Source organism: Anneissia japonica, unplaced genomic scaffold (genome assembly GCF_011630105.1).
Source record: "Anneissia japonica isolate Jap-2015-1 unplaced genomic scaffold, ASM1163010v1 scaffold3334_len1275209_cov185, whole genome shotgun sequence".
Classification (NCBI taxonomy): Eukaryota; Metazoa; Echinodermata; class Crinoidea; order Comatulida; family Comatulidae; genus Anneissia; species Anneissia japonica.
In genome coordinates, this window is record NW_022738561.1 from 1,149,004 (window position 1) to 1,169,070 (window position 20,067).

The 20,067-nt window shown below is 35.3% G+C and overlaps 1 protein-coding gene across 1 annotated transcript in view; it reads right to left on the reverse strand.

Moving 5' to 3' along the window:
- Positions 1 to 1,617: 1,617 nt before the first annotated feature.
- Positions 1,618 to 20,067, reverse strand: part of LOC117117629 (extracellular matrix protein FRAS1-like) — a gene marked incomplete in the record, with an annotated part of 121,841 nt that continues 103,391 nt past the window's right edge. The window contains 13 exon segments of the mRNA XM_033261997.1: positions 1,618 to 4,614; positions 7,802 to 7,948; positions 8,745 to 8,950; positions 10,573 to 10,739; positions 11,101 to 11,213; positions 11,911 to 12,071; positions 12,462 to 12,589; positions 12,690 to 13,606; positions 14,149 to 14,232; positions 14,767 to 14,954; positions 15,856 to 16,056; positions 18,692 to 19,054; positions 19,245 to 19,392. Coding sequence (XP_033117888.1) covers positions 4,081 to 4,614; positions 7,802 to 7,948; positions 8,745 to 8,950; positions 10,573 to 10,739; positions 11,101 to 11,213; positions 11,911 to 12,071; positions 12,462 to 12,589; positions 12,690 to 13,606; positions 14,149 to 14,232; positions 14,767 to 14,954; positions 15,856 to 16,056; positions 18,692 to 19,054; positions 19,245 to 19,392 — 3,357 coding nt within the window.

Consider the following 20,067-nt stretch of genomic DNA (forward strand, 5'->3'; position numbering starts at 1 on the left):
GGACTCAAAAACGGGTGAACTCATCTGAATGAAACGTTCGGGAATGTTTAACCAAGTTACAAGGAAGATATTATTATGTGTTGGGAACGATTCATGTTATGGTGTAAAATTGAGGGTCATTTAAATTGCTTATGTCCCATTTATAAATGGATGAAAATGAATATTTGCAGAGTAGTTCTTCATGGTCAAATAATAAAGAAATGATCAAATTTTGGTGACGATCCGCAGTAGGGCCATTTAAATATTTTCTTGGACAGTTGATTAAATTATATAAATGGAATTTGCGTTTTCTAAAGCACTTAAACCAGTTGCAGCTAGGTTAAACTAAAAAATGCCGTGATATGCATGAACAATTGTTGCTTTGCAAAAAAAGTTGCCCACTAAACCCCACTAACTTTAAATCCTGAATCTCTAGTGGGTCTGCAGTTGAACAGCAAATATCCTCCCCCCCCCCTCTCTTATTATAGGCCTAATGGCCGGACCACTTGCAAAATGCTTCCAAATGCTATGCATACATTTAAGAAAAATGATTAGTGTATGGTGCCTTTCCATGTAGCTTCTTTTTTAGCGAATAATCACGTATAATAATATAGTTGCTGTTATTAATTGCCTGGAACAGTTGTAGCAGGGTCACTGACAAGCAGGTTAACAGCATGAACCCCCAACCTCTTTTATACTCCTGGGTGAAGAGAGTAAAACATAAGTAAAGTGTCTTGACCAAGGGCACAAGCAATGCGACGACCATCAGTCTCGAACTCGTGATCTCACGATCAAAATTAAGTCCAACATCTTACGCTGTGTCACACGCTCCTACGTACTGTACAATTAAAGATGTATTGTCCGATAAAAAAAAAATATATATATATATATATTATAAAAATCATTTTTAAAATTAACTTCCTCATTTTGATGTAACATAAAGATTATCAACATAGACATTGCAATTTGAACTGATTGTGGGTAACAGCCATTAAAGGCAAGTTGCGTCACAGAAAGGCTTTACTACCAAACTGTACATACATACTGTACGTTTGGAGCATAACAACTTAGTTTGTAACATTGAACTCTGCAATTAGATGCGACAACGCACACTGAACAGGGGCAAGGCCCGCACACAGAAAAGTTCTCCACACAAAGGCATGGTGCTTAACCAGTGGCGGCGGCAGCGGGGGGCAGGGGACGTAAGCCCCATCGGTCTGGTCAAGCCCCCCCCCATCGGCCAAAGTTCGTCGGGCAGTCAGACCAAAAAAAAAAAAAGGCCTAGTTTTCCCATCCCAGCCATTTCCGGCCATCCCAATCCCAATTTTTTAAAAACATCTTGTTTCTGGAGGAGGGGACACCCCTCTCCAATACCCACCCCTGGCTCTGGCCTTCGGCCCTCAGATAACACTGCACGCTATAGTTACACCTATAAATACTTAGACCCCCAGTCGGACATTTTAGCCCACCCCCCTACAAATTAAATAATAGAGGCGCCACTGTGCTTAACATAAAATAAAATGTGATTTTTGATAAGCAATAAACATGAGACCAGCAAAATGTAAACAAGTTAGTATCTACAGTTTACAGTACATTCCCCAGTATAGTTTAGAAATAAACATAAATAATACAGTAACAATAATAGCAGTTGTTTTTAATTTGTTGTACTTTACTTTTATAATAATGTACCAATGAATAAGTAAATACTTATTTTTACATTTCCAACCTTTGTTCTTGTAAAAGATGGCCATCACCTGACACAATCATCACCTATGTCAACCACAACAACAAATATACATCAAAATTTGGACATAAAAGCAATGTCCATACTCATTACAGACAGAAGTATCAAAACTGGCATTTATTAACAGTTATTAAATAAATAATTGACATGAAAACATACAGTACCATAATGTTTGTACCTTAGATTTTGCCATAAATTCTAAACTTGATAACTCAGAGTAATGTTAATGGTTTTTTGTGTTTGTACAGTATATCTAAGGTTTGCGTATATTTAGAATTTTTATCAAACATGTAAGCAGGTATAGAATTAACTTATTTAGATATTTCACCTAAGACAAAATAATTCCCTTCTATCAATGTTCATCTACTTAAAAATGAAAATCACAAAAAGTAATTAAAATAAAAATCATTGTATTAAAATAAAAAGTTGGAACAAATTAATTATATGATATAATAAATAACGTAATTAAAATACTATACTTGTATTACTTAAATCACCTAAATGCATAAATATAAGTAATTATGATTGTTAAGACACTAACATGTATATTTACAGAATAACTATCTACACGTATAAGGACAAATCTATATCTTTAAAGAGAGTGACTCCCCACACAAACCCTGTTATATCAACTCGATACAATTTACTCAATAGTAATTATTTCATGTATTTTTTTTTTTTAAACAAAAAAACCGACCAAAATATCTATTAGGCAAACAAAATTGCATATAATAACTAAAAAATAGTAATTTATCTATAACATGAAAACAATTCAAAATTAACTCAACACTCTGGTTTAGTTACCATTCATTAATATTATAATAATACTCATAATACTATTAATACATGTTTAAAAATACTTGTCAAAAATAAACCTTAAAATGGAGTCTTTACAACAATTGTGGCAGAAAAAATAAATTAAATTTCAAAAGTACATAGAAAAGACACCAGTTAAACTGGTCCAAGAGCTGAATTTTAAAACATAGAAAATACCAATGAAATACAAAATGTTTACTACAGAGGTACAGTACTCTGAAAATGTTGCACTGAGCACCATAATGCAATTATTAAATATTATTTTTGTTACAATGTATTTGTTTAAACAGAATGTTGCCAAGATTAATTGAAAGATTTCATGAATAGGTGACTGAGCAGATTGACTGAATAAAAGTGAGGTAGAATTGGTAATGTTAAGCACTATCACACAAACTTGTGTCATTTTCCCATTATATGGGCATGATGATGCCATATTGCAGCCGATTCTACCTAAGTGATCAGTTTCGGTGACAAATAAAATGCTGATACACTTCTATACTGGTGACAGCACCAGTCATCAATCATCTGATCAGAATCCCCTAATCAGGTTTGGTGACGGCATCATGAATGGTAATGTCACTGAAACTGATAATTATCAGATCTATTAGATATCAGATCTATTAAGTAGAATCGGGTGCATATCGCAAGCATATACATTCAAGATAATGTCATATTTTACCCATATTTGGGAAAATTACAGGACATATCCCTGGTAGAGTTCACAGGGAGAGTTTTTATGGCTAGTATGGCTTTTCGACCACAATATTGGCAGTCAAAATAGCGTTATTTGTATATGCAAATCATTATTATTGGTTTGACGACCTCGTCATGGTATCCGACGATAAGGGTCCAGGCCTGTCCGACGGAGGAGATGTCCCCCCCCCCTTTCTGGTGCCACTACTGCTTCCTTCAAACATAAATCTACTAAATTATCAATGTTTGCATGAAATAAATATATGCTTTCACATGATTTTGACAAAGTAAAATTACATTTGTGGCAAAGCCAAATCAATCACTTGTTGCAAAATTTTTTATTTATTAATACAGGGTTAAACAGTAAAATGAGAGCTACTGTATAAAATGGTGAAAAATAATTTAAATCCAACATTTCGTTATGAAGTTACAGGAGTTTAAATATACAGCTGTTAAAAGAACAATATTTGAGAAATCAGTCTTTAAAGTTTAGGATTTCAGTCATTTTTCAGGCATAAAACATCACCAAATCATTAAAAAATTGTTGTTTTAACACCGAAAATGGGAAAAACAACAGCATACCATGATATATAGGTTAGTTTAGTGCAGTAAAATAGATTTCACAAAATTTGACTTTCCAGCATGTTTTGGCCATTATCTCCGAAACAGGATTTGCGACGAGTGACTGGTTTGGCTATTTTTTGCCACATTTGGTGATAATGTATTTATATTTGAATATCACACTGACATTATTTCCTGAATTAAGAAATCAAGTACAATACATCAAATTCATTAAATATGATTTAAAATAAAGTCTAAAAAAATAGGCTAACAATATGTGTGTCTAGTTAAACTTCAGTACCACCTTCATCCGACGACTGTGATAATCGTTGACTGGTTTCTAAATTTACTTTCTTAATTTTTGCAGCTGTTGCTCTATTATCTGGTTTATCTAAATTAAAACTACTAACTTTAACATTTTTGGTGTAGCTCATTTCAAATTCATCTTTACTGGCAGATAGACCAGCTACTGTTAAATCTTTATTGGTTGGCTTTGTTTCAACCTGTGGGACAAGCGCTTGCCGACGTTTACGCCGAATTACAAAGCCTATAATAATCATTGAGACAATAACCAATAGGATAATCACAATAATAATTGCTGTGATTAAATTATTGGTTTTGTTCTGTGTCTCTAATTGGTCAATATTGAGGGTGAACCCGCGCATGTTGGTTCCATTTTTCCCTTTTGTGATGCTGCCAGCAACACTCTTTGCTTCATGTTTGTTGATTGTTGACATTAGAGAGCGCCTGAACCGTGGGGTGTCATCTGATGGCCCTATTGTATAAATAACCTGCATGTACCATTGGTGGCCAGACATCACCTAGAAAAGTAATGCAAGATGAAAATTTCATTAATAAAAGTATGATCACCATGACAACTGCATCTGTATGCTTTCTCCATTATCCCCTTTTCCTTCATGCATATCAACATCATCGTACAGCCAAATAGCAACATTATATAGTTTCATATTATTAGGCTGTACAGTGAAGTGAAGGTAAAGAGTCAACTACACAATATCAGAAAAGATGTTGGTAGGCTATGAGTACGACACCTGGATAAACCAATGGGCTTATTCGACTGGTTCATAAAATATACTTCGTTGACAACGTTAACCAGAGTGCATTAATCTATGTTAAGTTATCCATGTGACCAAAACAAACATGGCCGATTGGTCAGTTTAGCAACAACATTTCCGTTAATACAATTTAAATTAAATTTCAGAAAATAAAAATTATAACATTTACCCACATGAAGTCAAAAAATATTGTAAGCTAACAGAATTCAAAAACTGGATGAAAACAATTCTTTTAAGAAAATACTGCTCCCAAGCCATTTTGTTTTGTCAAGTTTTTACCAGTTTTCTATTAAACTGGTTGTCTTTGTTAAGTAGGATTTTACTACAGTGCAGGTGGGCGTGGTTTAATGAAGAACGAAAAGTCGGGAACTTGCCTAAAGAGTAATGGAATCATCCAACCTGTTATTTATCAGGCCTAAATTTTCTGTTGCTGTGAGCGAGTTTTATTGTAGACTTTAACTTAAAAGCCACATGCACTGACTTGCTTTGTTTAGCTACCAAAGCAAGTCATGTCTTGTTGGCTTCTTCAAGCCATTTTCTATATACATTTTATTGCGTCTATTTTGAAACAGCGCCACCAACGTCTCACAACTTTTCACCCTTAGCAGCTGGCTAGTTATGAATAGAGCACCGTGCAGCGGATAATGCCGCAAGACCTTTGCTATAGCAGCAGCATAAAACAGATACGATCTTTTGCTAATTACTGTATTTAAACATTAAAGTAGCTTTTTAAGATTTTTTTTAATATCAACGTTTTGTTCTTTTTACATTTGAAAATATTTGTGCTTGTTAGTAATTTTGTTTTATCGTTTTAATTAGTCCATGATTGTAACTATGTAGAGTGAAATGCTGGGCCTTTTGAAGTCCCCCCCAGTGGTAGTTGCCAGGTTCTTGGAAATTTTCATTTCAAATTTGGCGAAAATGGTGTATACCTCCTATAAGCTGGAGCCTATAGAATGATTCCGTAATTTTTGTGTTAAGTTTCTAAAAAGGATTCTGGAATGTTGTTTTTAATTTAGTTGATTTTGTTTATTTAAACACCTATACAGTACTATATACTGTACAATTATAGTATAATTTTTTTAACACTATTAGTTTCTCTTAGTTACCCAGTCAGCAGCATGCTGACTGGTTTCTTTCTTTCTTTCTGCCTGGATCAAAGGTCACATAGGGGTCATTAGGGTAAAAAACTTTCAAAAAAATGAATAAAAGACTTCTTCTATCACAAATAACATAGCACAGTCTTGGGTACATATGTATTGGCATAAGGTAGGGTCTTTATGGTGTTCAGCTATTTTTGGTCAAAGGTCATTAAAGGGTTATTCTTTTGTTCTCTCTAGTAACATTTCAAAATGCTACTAATGGCAAACCATTGGACCAAATTCAATTCTGTCATTAAGAACCGGTGACACCTCCTACACCCCAGTCTGGGATCAGGGGTCACATAGGGGTAATCGGGGTTAAATTTTCAAAATAGCCCATTTGAGCTCAAATTTACAAGGAATGATCCTTAGGACCTTCTAAACACAAAAAAAATACTCTTTACCCCATATGTCAAAGTTCATAGGTCAAAGGTTCAAAATGTTACTAATGGCAAACGATTGAACCGAATTCAATCAAATTTGACCATTAAGAACCAGTGACACCTCCTACACCCCTGTCTGGCATCAGTGGTTACATAGGGTTCATCGGGGTCAAATTTTCAAAATAGCCCAATTGAGCTCGAATTTACCAGGAATGATCCTTAGGACCTTCTAAACATGTAAAACTACTCTTCATCTATGGGTAAAAATTCACAAGGGTCACTATAGTGAAAATTATCTAGTATTTCTAGTGACTAACGATTGGACCAATTGCATTAGACAGACTTCTACCAAACATGGGGTGTTCACAGGTTGAGATTAAAGGTCACAGTGGTTATCTCTTAAAAAATGACTGGGTTCATGTTCTATTGAACATAGTATCTCTAGTTCTTTCTTTCTTTCTGGCAATATTTTAAAAGGCTACTAGTGGCAAACTACTGGACCGATTTAATAAAAACTTGGTCAGTAGGACCGGTGCCACCTCCCATTTGTGTTGTTCAAAACTTGGGGTCAAAGGTCACATGGGGCATTAAAAAATCAAACCAAAAATCGTATAAAAGACTACTTGTCTCAAAAATAATGTAGCACAGTCTTGTCCTTTGCACATATACATTTGCATAAGGCAGGGTCTATAGGGTGTTCAGGGATAAGGGGTCAAAGGTCATTAAGGGGTAATTTTCATCTTTTTTCTGGCAACATTTCAAAATGCTACTAGTGCCAAACAGTTGTGCCGATTTCAACTAAACCCGGTCAGTGTAATCGGTGACACCTCTCATACATGGGGTGTTCACTGCTTGGGGTCAAAGGTCACATAGGGGTCATTAGGGTAAAAAACTTTCAAAAAAATAAATAAAAGACTTCTTCACTTCGTCACAAATAACATAGCACAGTCTTGTCCTGGGCACATATGTTTTGGCATAAGGTAGGGTCGTTATGGTGTTCAGCGATTTATGGTCAAAGGTCATTAAAGGGTTATTTTTGTTCTCTATAATTTTCAAAAAAGCCCACTAAGCTCGAATTTACCAGGAATGATCATTAGGGCCTTCTAAATATGAAAAACTACTCTTTATCTATAGGGTCACTATAGTGAAAATTATCAAATATTGCTAGTGACTAACAATTGGACCAGTTGCATTAGAACATGGGGTGTTCACAGGTTGAGGTTAAAGGTCACAGTGGTTATCTCTCAAAAAATGAGTGGGTTCATGTTCTATTGAACATAGTATCTCTAGTTGTTTTTCTTTCTTACTGAATTCACCAAATTGTTGTGTGCCGCTGAAACAAAAGTGAATAAATAAATAAATATTATGGTTTATTCAGATAAGTATTCATTGCGTACATAAACTTACCCTGTAGAGGGGGTCAACAACCATTGTGAATCCATCTACACCTGGCATCTGATTCACAAGTGTGTAGTCTTTATTATATTCAGCAAACTCTGCTAAAAATGGTATGTCTTGAAAATTAGACACTGTAGCATCTGGATCCCCACGATCCTATTTAAAAAATATAAAAACATGGATGAATATGTCCAAAATATGTGATCACTGAGAGGAATGGTAGAGGAAGAAGAGCAAGCTGACAGAAGTCTGGGGGTTTTATGCATACTGAATCCTGGGACAGCCAACACTCAACTGGTGCTGGACAGGGTACATTTTGATATATCTGTGGTCAATGATGACCCCACCATCCATACTGCAGTTTTGGCGCTGACTTGGAGTTCTTCTTTCCTGGCTTTTCCAATTACATATGTTCACTTGCTATTTTCGCATAAAGACCGTCATATTTTGTGCGTTATACATGCATAACCTTTAACCTTTATCAGGAGGAAGACCGACACAAGGATTTGAACTGTGGTTTGATGGTTAAGATGCCAACCTTTGATTCATATATGTGATGAGTTCAAATCCTGATGACCCAAAAATAAAAACACCATCCCACCCCCCCCCCACCAAAAAAATTGTACTTTCTAGCATTCTTTTACATTCTGTTAATGTCTAGTCACTTGCTAACTCAATGAAAAAGACGATGAGATGTCAACAACTTCGTATAGACTTTGAACACAAATTTTATTCAAAACATATATATTTCAACCCGTCCTCGGGTCTTCTTCAGGCATCCTTAAGTCAAAAATGACTATGGAATAGATATTAGAGGACCACCAAAACAACACTTATAAAAAACATTTAAACACCACTACACAAGCAAAAGTACATTTCTATTTTTTTTCCTTAATTTAAATATCCCCATGGTATAAAATTTAAATAAAAACAATTAATTTACAACACTTACAAGTACTAAGAAACGATTCATAAGGTTTGGCGATTCTTGCATGCAACCAAACTGAGGCCCTTCTTGGTATATCTCTCCAGAAGGATCGTAATTTGGCACATAACCATTCTTGCCCGTGCATAAAAACAACTTCTCAATCTGTAACCTGTAGGCTGTATCAAGGTTTTGGTCTGGGTTCCATAAAACACGGCCAAAAATTGTCTGACCTGAGGAAACGAGACCGATAAATCTTAAAAATCAAATAATAATAGTTTTTAAATAATTATTATTTCATTGTGAAGGGAAAATTAAATAATATGAGATTTTAAAAAAAATGTTTATATTTCTAAGTAATTATAAGTAGGCATTTAGTCAGTTTATCCAGGTAAGTATTCACAAAACAGACTAGCAGTATTTCTGCAAAAATAAATATTATATAATAACAGTAATGCTTCAAATACTAACACTATACTGTGTCATTTTAATTGCATAAATACATACTATACAAATACGACCCCTGATACAGACAGCAATGAACTCGTAGACTGTGGGGCAGCCTAAGCTGCCCAATCCAAAGCTGCCACAAACTTAGTCGGGGGCCAGCATGTACAAACCTGGCAAGGTTCCGCCTTGCTGCACGTATGACACAAAGGGCACTCCGAGTGTTTATCGAGCCTAAACAAGAAACTTCTGGCAAGAAATAAACGCAATCTTGTTTATAGAGCATGTAGCTCAACGTAGGTAATCCTTTATCACAAAGGGGAGCTCCTTATGCAAGCACCGTCAAAAAGGGAATGAGGACTATTGTTAGGGGGACGGTTCATACATGGCACCCTGGGCCGGACTGTTCTATTTTTTCAAGGGGTGTTCCATTTTAGGAAAAATGGCAATTAGTCGGTTTATCCAGGAAATTATTCCATGAAATTGACTTTGTACATTGCTACAAATTAATAAAAAAAAAAAAATTAATATGTAAAACATAAATAGACAGTTTAATTATAATAGAAAGAAACAAGATAAAAATATGTGTTGATAATCATGAGCACAACCTCCAACGAGAAGCAATATCAATTAATGTAGTCAACAGAAATTATTAAAATAGCGTTAATATACATACAAAACATACATATATATCATGTCTTTTTTTTTTTTACTTACTTTAGTATATTGTATTATTTTTAATAACACAAATGATATTAGTCTTAACTGCTACCCTGCACATTTTTTTTAAACACTCAGCCCGTCAAACACGGAGATCTCCGTGTTTCAGGTTTTTTCTGATAGATGGGGTAATTACTGACACATACTAAAAATTTTAACATTATATTCAGTCTGGACCGTAAGTGTTTCGTTATTTCAATGTGACCTATTCTAAAACACGGTTCAGCTTCATTGTGTGAATATGTGTAAAACAAAAAAAGCGAGTCACTTTCATTTTACTATTATGGGTTACAAATTGTGAAAACAATAAAGTGTTTGGTACCATTGTAAAGCTAAGATCTTTGTAGCTTAGGAAAAGTGTTAAAATTCGCTAATTAGTCTGGCGGTGGCTGATAATATTTTTTCAAACACCTGGCGGTCAGAGTTTTGATGAATTTTTAAGTATATGAAGATCACAGAGAGGTTAGTATTATGTGAGTAAATCTTTATTTTTACTAGGCCTTGTTTAACAATTTAAAAATACAAATTAAAGTTTAAAAAGGCCATTTGAAAGGTACAATTTCATCAAATAAATGTATTTCTGATTATATAATAAAATTCATAATCATAATAATATTGAAAACTATAATAACTCTACAGTTTTCAAAATCATGAAATTACTGTATATCAAAAAAACAGTGCAGTTTACCTTTGGAAAATGATCCTTGATAATCCATCTCCTGTAAAGACATCAAATCTTGGTTAGGATCCATCAGGAATACCTTCTCATTATTCATTAAGTGGAATTCCGTGTTCAGGGAATATATAACAGGAATTGGTCTATTGGTTTGCTGGAATGCTATAGGTACGACAAATCTGCACAAGAATGAAACAATGTAAAATATTCCAAGGCAAATATTTAAGACAAATTTCTTTCAGTCTGTCTACTAATAATAATATACCAGAGGCTAGTGTCATGTTCGGTAAATTTGAAACAGATAATAATTATTTATAGTGATTTGCAGTTCCAATCAAAGTAAATTTTAAGAAACAGGGCCAAGGCAAAGTTAGTTAAGGAGCAATAAGCAATTTAGCTGACAGGGAACACCAAAATGATTGAGCTTTTTGAAATACATAATATGGTTTCAACTGTGTGATATTTTATTCCAAAATGATATAACACTGCATTTTAAGATGTTAAATATTTGGATTTGAATGCAAGTTGGTGTATACTTACTTTTGAGGTGGATGGGCTGTACAAATAATGGGAGAGTTTTCATTGGCCTTATAAGATTGTGTAGGTGTCACTGTACAAGGCATCAACTCAATAATATAATCACCAGAAAAATCCTACAGAAAAACAAATAGAAATATTTGTCAGTTTAGTAAATATTGCAGTCATCCAATATTCACCAACAAGGGAACTTCTCACTAAGACCTGCCTTTCTGCAGTCAAACAAGACAACAATACAAACGTGTGTGGGCCTTGCCCGTTTTGCTGGGCCTGTTCTGATTGGCCAATTGTTAAGTTTGATAGTCATTCTGTGAATAATCTGTACTTCAGAGTCAATCCCAGATATTAGTTCTTCAACATACACATGAACTCTGATAAACATATCAATGGCTTAATAAAAGCCTCTTCTATAATACACTGTAGCTAGGGGTATCATTATTACAAACAAGTCATGATAAATTCAGTATTTATCATAAAACATGAAAAATTCTATAACTTAATTGATGCGACAATAATGACAACAATAATGATTACAATTTTAGAGTAAACAGATGCACAAATGATAAAATAATTTGACCTAAAACTAATTATCTAATATATTCATTTATAACCTAGCAATATAATATGAATATTATTAACTTGATACATTCACTCAGCAAAAAATAAATACGTATGAATGAAAACTAATTAACTAATACTTATTAGAGAATTACATTCTATTATATCTATTTGGTTCAGATGCTTATACCCATTTCTGACCTAAGATTGCACTAGAATGCCAAATATAAATAATTATTATTCAAGATAATTTACCTTTAAATTGAAGGTGCTGGTGGCACGCCAAAGTTGTGCAGGGCCGTCAAATGTGTTCTCGCTCCAAAGCAGTTCCACTTCAAATGTCACAGCAACAGCAAGTGGCGAAAGAACCCGAGATTTGTACTCTGGTAAGGTGTGGTGACTCAACACAAATTGACCTGAAGCAAAATATATTATCAACATATATAATACTGAGCCATTATTATGCTTAAAGCTTGGTTTCCATAGAATCTCTACATGCTTTTGCCGACAGCATTTGGTGATGCTGATTGGTCAGTTGAATCGGGGAGTCTTCCCGATTGCATCGGGGTGCTACGCAGTACAGCGATTATGCTGTAGCGATTTTAAGAAGACCAGGCTTAACTAATGTGTATGCAAATTCAATATTAACTGGCAGAAGTGTATTCTCTTCAAATATCCATTAACCCTTTCAGGCAACATCCTAACAACATATGACCATCATGTTATGTTCAAATTGAAGTATCAAGCATGAGTACAGTTGGCAAATGCAGGGGCTAAACGATAATAACAATGAATAAATAACTTACCTCTAAATTTTGGTGTTGTCTTGAAGTCTATAACTAAGTTCCCTTTTTCTCCAATGCGAATTCGTATGATTTGTAAGCGCCCAGTAATTTCACTGTCTGTCTCAAGTCCAGTACGCCAAAGAATTGAACTGTAAGTAGGAATGGCGTATGGTAAATATAAAGGGATAAAATTTAAGAACTTCAATCGTATTTAGATACAGTTAATGACATGCAGTGCCCAAAAATTACCTGTAGAAAAATGAGAATTCCATTTCCGTTTTGTGATCAAGAGCAGCCCAACCTGTTGGAGCCATCACATAGATGTAAGAAACGTACATCGGAACGGTAACAGTCAGGTAACTTTTGTCCATATCACGCACTTGGAAATCAGTTGAGACTGCTCCACCACACAAATCCACAAGTTCTGTCATGTGATAATAGGCATCAAAACTCCACGTACAGCTCTTTAAGTTAAGATGTCGATACAAATTGATGGATTTCTCTTCACGGATATTTGGGTCAAATTGGTAAGGGTAGTCGTAACCTGGTCCGTATTTTAACATCTTGTAATCAAGCGAGCCCAAAAAGCTGTAATCTCTGAGTCCCGCAGCTATGCTATTTAGCATGTTGGAGCAGATGTGCTGGCGTCGGTACACAGGCTCCGTGAGAAGAAGCCTGATGTTGTGTATGGAAATCGTTGAGAGAAGTGGAAGCATGCCATCCTCGTGAGGTATTTCAATGTGGATGTGTAATGAGTTTGGGTGATCGGCATCTTCCGGTTCAATGTATTTTAAATCAGTGATAAACGATTGTGCTTTGAAACCTCGTACATCCCCAGATGTTACTGGCGTATGACAAACACTGTTTTCGCCACTTATCTCCACAATACTGCTCCTAAGTGGAACTCCGGCCCTGCCGCTTTTATCATAGGGTTGTGCAACACACCGGATATGGAACCTCCTGCTAAAGTATACGCTATCCAAGACTTTACTGTTGGGGCTGGTGAATGGAGTGTGGTCCACAATACGCTCAAATGGAGGCCTAGAACCATCAACATCTGTTGGCATTGCAACCTCCCAATGGAACACGATACTGGAGACATTGATGTTAGAGCTCTTGCACATTCCTTGAGTCAATGTGTATGAGGGATAGTGAGGATCACAAGGCTACAAAACAATAATAAAATGTACTATGATGGTGTTAAATATAACCTTTAGGGCAACACACAGCCACAAATTCCCATATCTAAACACTACACACAAATATACAGTAGGTATCTATATAGCTGTACTGAAAATAGCAGTCCATAGTATAAAGAGGAATCATGCAAAAAATGTGAAAGGTGGACTATTGTTTTATGAACAAGATTAAATAAAATAATAATGTGAAGAATAAAATAATATTTCAAATGTAGAAAATTGGGTAAATAAAATTATAATAAAACATTAAAGATAATAATTTTATTGTAAATAATACTTAAAATAACCATAGAAACTACCACTACCAATGATAAAACAATATATTTACTGGTACTTACCATGGTATGTTAATGATGAGCAAAAAATTATAACAGTTGAATACATCAAGTTCATGTATTTGCCTATCATACATTATACATAACTTTTAAAAAAACAATATGTTCTGTTTATCGATTGGTCAGTGGACTTTCACAAACATGTAATATTTACTAATTGGTCAGTTGACTTACTGTAACACATATTAAAGGATAACCTGCAGTTGGTTGTTTCTCAAGTCCTTGCTCCACGTTACCATATTCCATCAAAGACACAACCTAAATTACAATACATTTAAATTATTAACAAATCTATAGAAATCTCATTATACAAAATTATCAATTAACATATTAGATAACTTGATGATTGGAGAGTAAAAGTTGATACCTGCTACACACTTTTCTATTGGGGCTTTTGCCTTTGTTTCCCTACTAATAATAATCCCTAAACAGACTGAAAGTTGTTCCTCGGTTGCTTCATTTAAAAAATTACTAAAACTCATTTTCCCCACCATTAACATGAACAGTACCATTGATACTGCACCTCGGTCATTTAAATGACACTACATATATTGGCATGAAATAATAAAAATGTGCCCCATTTCTTTGTGCCTCTTTTAAACTGGCTTATTCTAAACAAGCCTCATTTGACTGTGGAAACATATAATGTAATGCAAGTCTTAAAACACCCAATCATAATCTTATTCTAAAACTGAATATTCAGTCTAAGTATAGAAAAGGGTGGGGGCATCCCCCAAGCCTATAAATCTTCCTTGGTTCTCCCGACCCCAACAACATTGTTACGCTACTTACAACTGGTGCTGCTGGTAAAATGGTGCTGCCTGCAGCTTCATCATCAATGATGGTTACCGTGGCAGTGGTGACAAGGCCAAGCAGAGCATTGATTGGTTCCTCTGGTCCTAAGATGATGCTCAATGTTTCATGCCATTCAATGTCCTCATTGTGTAGTACTTCCACCTGCAAATCAATGGAACTAACCCCTGTACAGAAAAAACATGAAATATATTAAGAATTTTAATAAATATACATACTATACCATACAATACTCTTTGGCCGCAGCCGAGAGAGTGCTTACAATGGTCTTCCAGATTGTTCTGTCGCTCATTGCTCCACTGAGGGCTGCTTATGGTTGTAGTGGTTAATGAATATATGTAAGTGATTTAGATAATTGTCTAAGTGAGTAATGTAAAATCAAAAAAACAAAACCATTTTTAATATTAATTTTCATTCCCCTTGAATTTGTTGTTGCTAGCCACCAACATCATTGCTGCATGTAAATATTGATACAGGTCTCCTTCTAATCAAAGATCCCGCCAATCAAAGACCACCTTCAATTAAAGACCACTTTTTCTGTGGTTTCAAATTTACAAGTGTTTTATCTTTATATTATAATTAGATACCAAAGCTGCAAAAGACCATGGGAAACCCTCATCCATAAAGAGGTATTTTATTAGAGGGAGACCTGTAATAATATTGATGTAGAAGATGCCACTGTCAAAAAAAAATATACAGGTCACCCTCTAATTAAAGACCCCTCCAAGTAAAGGACCGCCTTTCTGCAGTCCCAAGTGAATGCCAATCATTTATCTTTATAATAATAATTTTTCTAATTAAAAGACCAAAGCTGCTATAAAACCAGGAAAATCCTGATCCCATATAGTGGTCTTTAATTGAGGAAGACTTGTACATTAAATATGATGGTGTTGAAAAAAGTTCACCTTTATAACCATAAATGATATTTAAATATTATTTATTAAAAACATTCCATTTTTAATTCAACATGTGAAGCCATGGCCCTGAAATGGAAGAGGGTATTTTAACCCCTACTTACAATACAACACCATTATTATAATCAATTTATGTCATCGTTATTATACACACCTGGTTTAAAAACTAGAAGTTTTGAGTTGGCATTATAGTCAATTCCCGATTGAGCCGACCCATCACGAGTGCTACATCGTACTTGGGATGTTCCATTTTGATCACCTGTACGTACAACCGTTACAGTGACAAATGAGATTTCATCAGCATTTACAGGCTCACGGACACTATACGCCATTCTCTTGAATTGAACAGTTGGCGCTACAAAAGAAAATTGTAAATATAAAAATGAACCATGTATAAACATTTTGACAAATCTAATCTTTCTACCTTCATCCTAAAGAAAGGCAAATGTAAATGCATATTTTTGTGAAAGGTTTTGCTACCATCAAGATATTCTTTGCACGCAATATTAGATCTCTATGTTCTTTCAAAAAAACGTCAAACAGATGTTAAATAAAAGAAACAAATAAGATAAAGAAGAGACAAAGAAAACCATAAAAAAAAAAAAAATTTTTAAATCAGATGGATGAGAAAATATAAGTCTGCAGTCTAGCCTTAAATAGTAAATGGATGCAGATTCTCATACAGTATTTATGAGGGTTTTGAAGCGGCAACCTTTATAAAGTGCAGGCCTGTAGCCAGGGGGGTTTTAATGGTTCGAGCGAACCCCCCTTTTCTAGCGAACGCCCCTGTTTTCTAGCGAACCCCCTCAAATTTTTTAATGAGTCCCACTCAGACGGAATGTCTGTTCTTAACTTACCTAGCATTAAATCAAAATTTAGCACCTAATTCATTATTTGGTCACCCGTTTTTAAATTGTAGCCTGCGCATAGAATATCTCAGCTTCAGAAGTTTGGAGATTTAAATTGAACACAACTCCAGCAAACCATGACTTTACGATGGCACACATAAGAATGGCAAACATCGATAAAAACCCGGCTCCTGTCTCAACTTTCACTGGCCTTCTGGGCTGAATGTTTTTTTATAAGAAATGTACCAACCGTTAACACAACCGGTCGCCATCTACCTAGAGTAAATGGTGCCACCAAACGAAGCTAAAGTTTTGCAACTTAATTTACCAAATGTTTTGCGACTTAATCACCTGATTGTGGATTGTGTGGTTAGTAAATTCCATAGCCATACTGTCCATAGCGCACACTAAACTATGTGCAGATGGAGCATTTTTGGGAAATTGACTCTCCTTTGACTCTCCAAACAAAATATTATTAATAAATCAACATGGTCCATCTCAGTCATCATAGCCAGTCACAAAATTAGGCTAGGAAGTTTGTTTTCAACAGCAGGCACACACTACAGAACTGAGTGCGTCAAAACGAGTGTTTGTTAATTTTTAGTGATAAAGAATCATGAAACGTCCTAGAATAACTGACTTTTTTTCGTCCGCTATTGCACAGAAGAAAACTACAGATAGGCCTTTAAGGTGGGTTATTGATTTCAAAATCAATTAGTCTAGCCTAGGCCCTATGTTGACTAGCTAGGTTCGCTCCTCGTTCAATAAGAGACAGAATTATACCCCAACGACAACAAACTAGTGTAGGCCTAAGTACAGTAGGACGTACTAGGCCTATGGCTTTGGTTTTAAAAGTTGAAGTGCATGTACAAAATGCGCCATAGGCCTATATTAAAAAAAAAACACCACTTTGTTCATTATTATTGGTTGGGGCCTGGGACCTGGGCAGGCAGGCCAGCTTTACCGTCGAAAGTCCTGGAATTCGACGATGATGTCAGTGCACGTTTACAAACGCCATTGATTAGAATGAAAATTTTTTTTATGAAAGATAGAATTTATCGAACATTTATCTATATAAAAACAAGATGAGTATTGTAGAAATTGTATTTCTAAAGATGCATATAATTCATATTTCATTTGGCAGAAAATAAATATTCAGGAAGATATAATAACAACGATTGTTAATTCTAAAATGTGCATCAAATCTCAGCTATTATTAATCAGTATGTAGCTGCTATTATGTTAAAGTCTTAAAATAATAATTTCGAATTAGGCCTAGTATATAACAAATAATTGTATTAAAGATTAGGTTCTCATGATGTCAGATAATGTATTGAATATGATGCTATATTTTGGGCTGTGACTTAATTTAACGATGTCCCTGTCAGTAGTAATGACAATATTTGTGCTTTTTTTAGCCATGTAGTAAAATAGTACTATTATTTTCACTGTACAAAATGAGAGACAAAAAGAAGTAATAGAAAAAGAATAGGAAGAGGAAGAGAAGGAAGAAGAAGAATAGCTTTTTTTTTGTTTTATAATAAATGTGTTGAGTATATTGATATTGATTGTGCGATGAGGGTTTTTTTTTTATATAAATATCTTTCGGTGTTATTTAAACATGCCAATATTTTCTAATTTTATTATATTACCACCTTTTTATTACATAGATCTTTTTCAAAACATACAGTAACTGCTTTGAAAACATTATATAGACCCATTAAACACAAAAACTGCTCTGACTTCGGGGCTTCGCCCCCGACCCCACCGTGGCCCTTTTGCAGGCCCCTGGACCCCACGCCCAGAGAACCCCCCCTTGAAATGACCTGGCTACGGGCCTGAAGTGCTTACCATATGACTGCAGGTTTGGGAGGATAAGACAATGAGATTGGTTATAGAACCACCAAGGCTTTGTTTCCTTCTAGTCTTTAGAATTTTCTCTAGCAGTGATTGAAGCATGTTAGTCTGAAACAGGCCTTACAGGACAATGTTGATGCTTTATGAACTAAGCTTCATCAAGATGCTTAGAGAGTAGTCTGTGCTTATTTACAGGAATTGATATTGGATTTGAAATGCAACAGGCTACAGGTATGCTCCTAACCTCAGCTACATTTCTACAACCAATTCTGTAAATATTCTTACCATCTGCTTTATCTGTGATGGTGATGGTTGAAACCTTCGTCTCTCCAATTCGTGCCTTGCAGGCATCATTCCCGATTGGAGCTGTGAGTTTGACCTGAAAAATCTCATCTGCTTCATAAGTTCCATCTTCAACAATACCTACACTACAGTTTTTCACCTTTTCTCCTGGTAAGAAGACAATTCGAGAACTGTCCATGTTTCGTCTTTCGTCAAAATCCATCATAACTTGAGCGGAACGTTGTCTTGTGAAGCAGATGACAGATGATTCGTATGATAAGTCACCTGATCTAATGATCGGGACGTGGGCAATGCCCTTCTTCTCTTCCACTATAACCTTTGACATCATGAACTGCATCGTGGGAACTAGGTAACAAAAACATTTTTATAATCTCACTTATACTGAAAAAAACTATAAGGCAAGATTAAATTTGCACTTTTTTAAATACAATGGAATTTATAAATAAATCTGAACAAAATGGCAAACAAAAGTTTTCGATATTGTAAAAAAAAAAAATCAAATATACTAAAATATATGTATTTGGTATCTACTTACCATCACTCTCTGTATCACTAATCACAACTGTAGTTTCCATGGGAAATGATATAATTGATCCCATGGCTGATTCAAGATGAACAATGAAAGTCTCATTGCCTTCAACCTGAGGGCTGGCAGTGTCATCCATTAAGGTTATCAAGCAAGTCTAATAAAAACAGAAATTATTTCAAATTCTCATTAAAGTTTTTCCAACATCTAGTATTTTTATCCTATCTTGGTAATTTGCCAAAATAAATATAAAACAATTATAAGAATACTCCAAATACACAAATCAATGGTGATGTTGGTAGTCTACTTCGTGAGTATTTACCTGGATAAACCGACTAATTGGCAGATTAACAGCGAAAAAGAGGGTGTGATCAGAAACCAGAAAATTTACCTAAGTACGAAATCCTTTACGAGCTTATCCCCAGTTTCTGTAGTGTGAAGTGGATGAGAGTTGTACTCCCCCTGGACAGGACACTAGTCCATCGCAGGTTAGTCCCCAGCAGTTTGCTGGTACCCATTGATACAGCTGGGTGGACTGAAGCAATGAAGCTGAAGTGCCTTGCCCAAGGACACAAGCGAATCTGCGCCAAACTGCCGCTACATTTGAAACTTACCTACAGAGGTGGATTCAGGACAGCCGACACCACAGATGCCTGGTCAAGACAACATCTCGCAAATAGCGAGATGAAAATGTAGTCTCCAATCTGCACCATGCCTCTGCAAGAATATCGGCGGGGTGAACGGATAAGGGCCAAACAGTCAAGTTCAGCAATGTTAAATGGTTCAGGCTGACCCACGACCGGGCCTGTTGAAGAAGGTTCAGACGAACCGG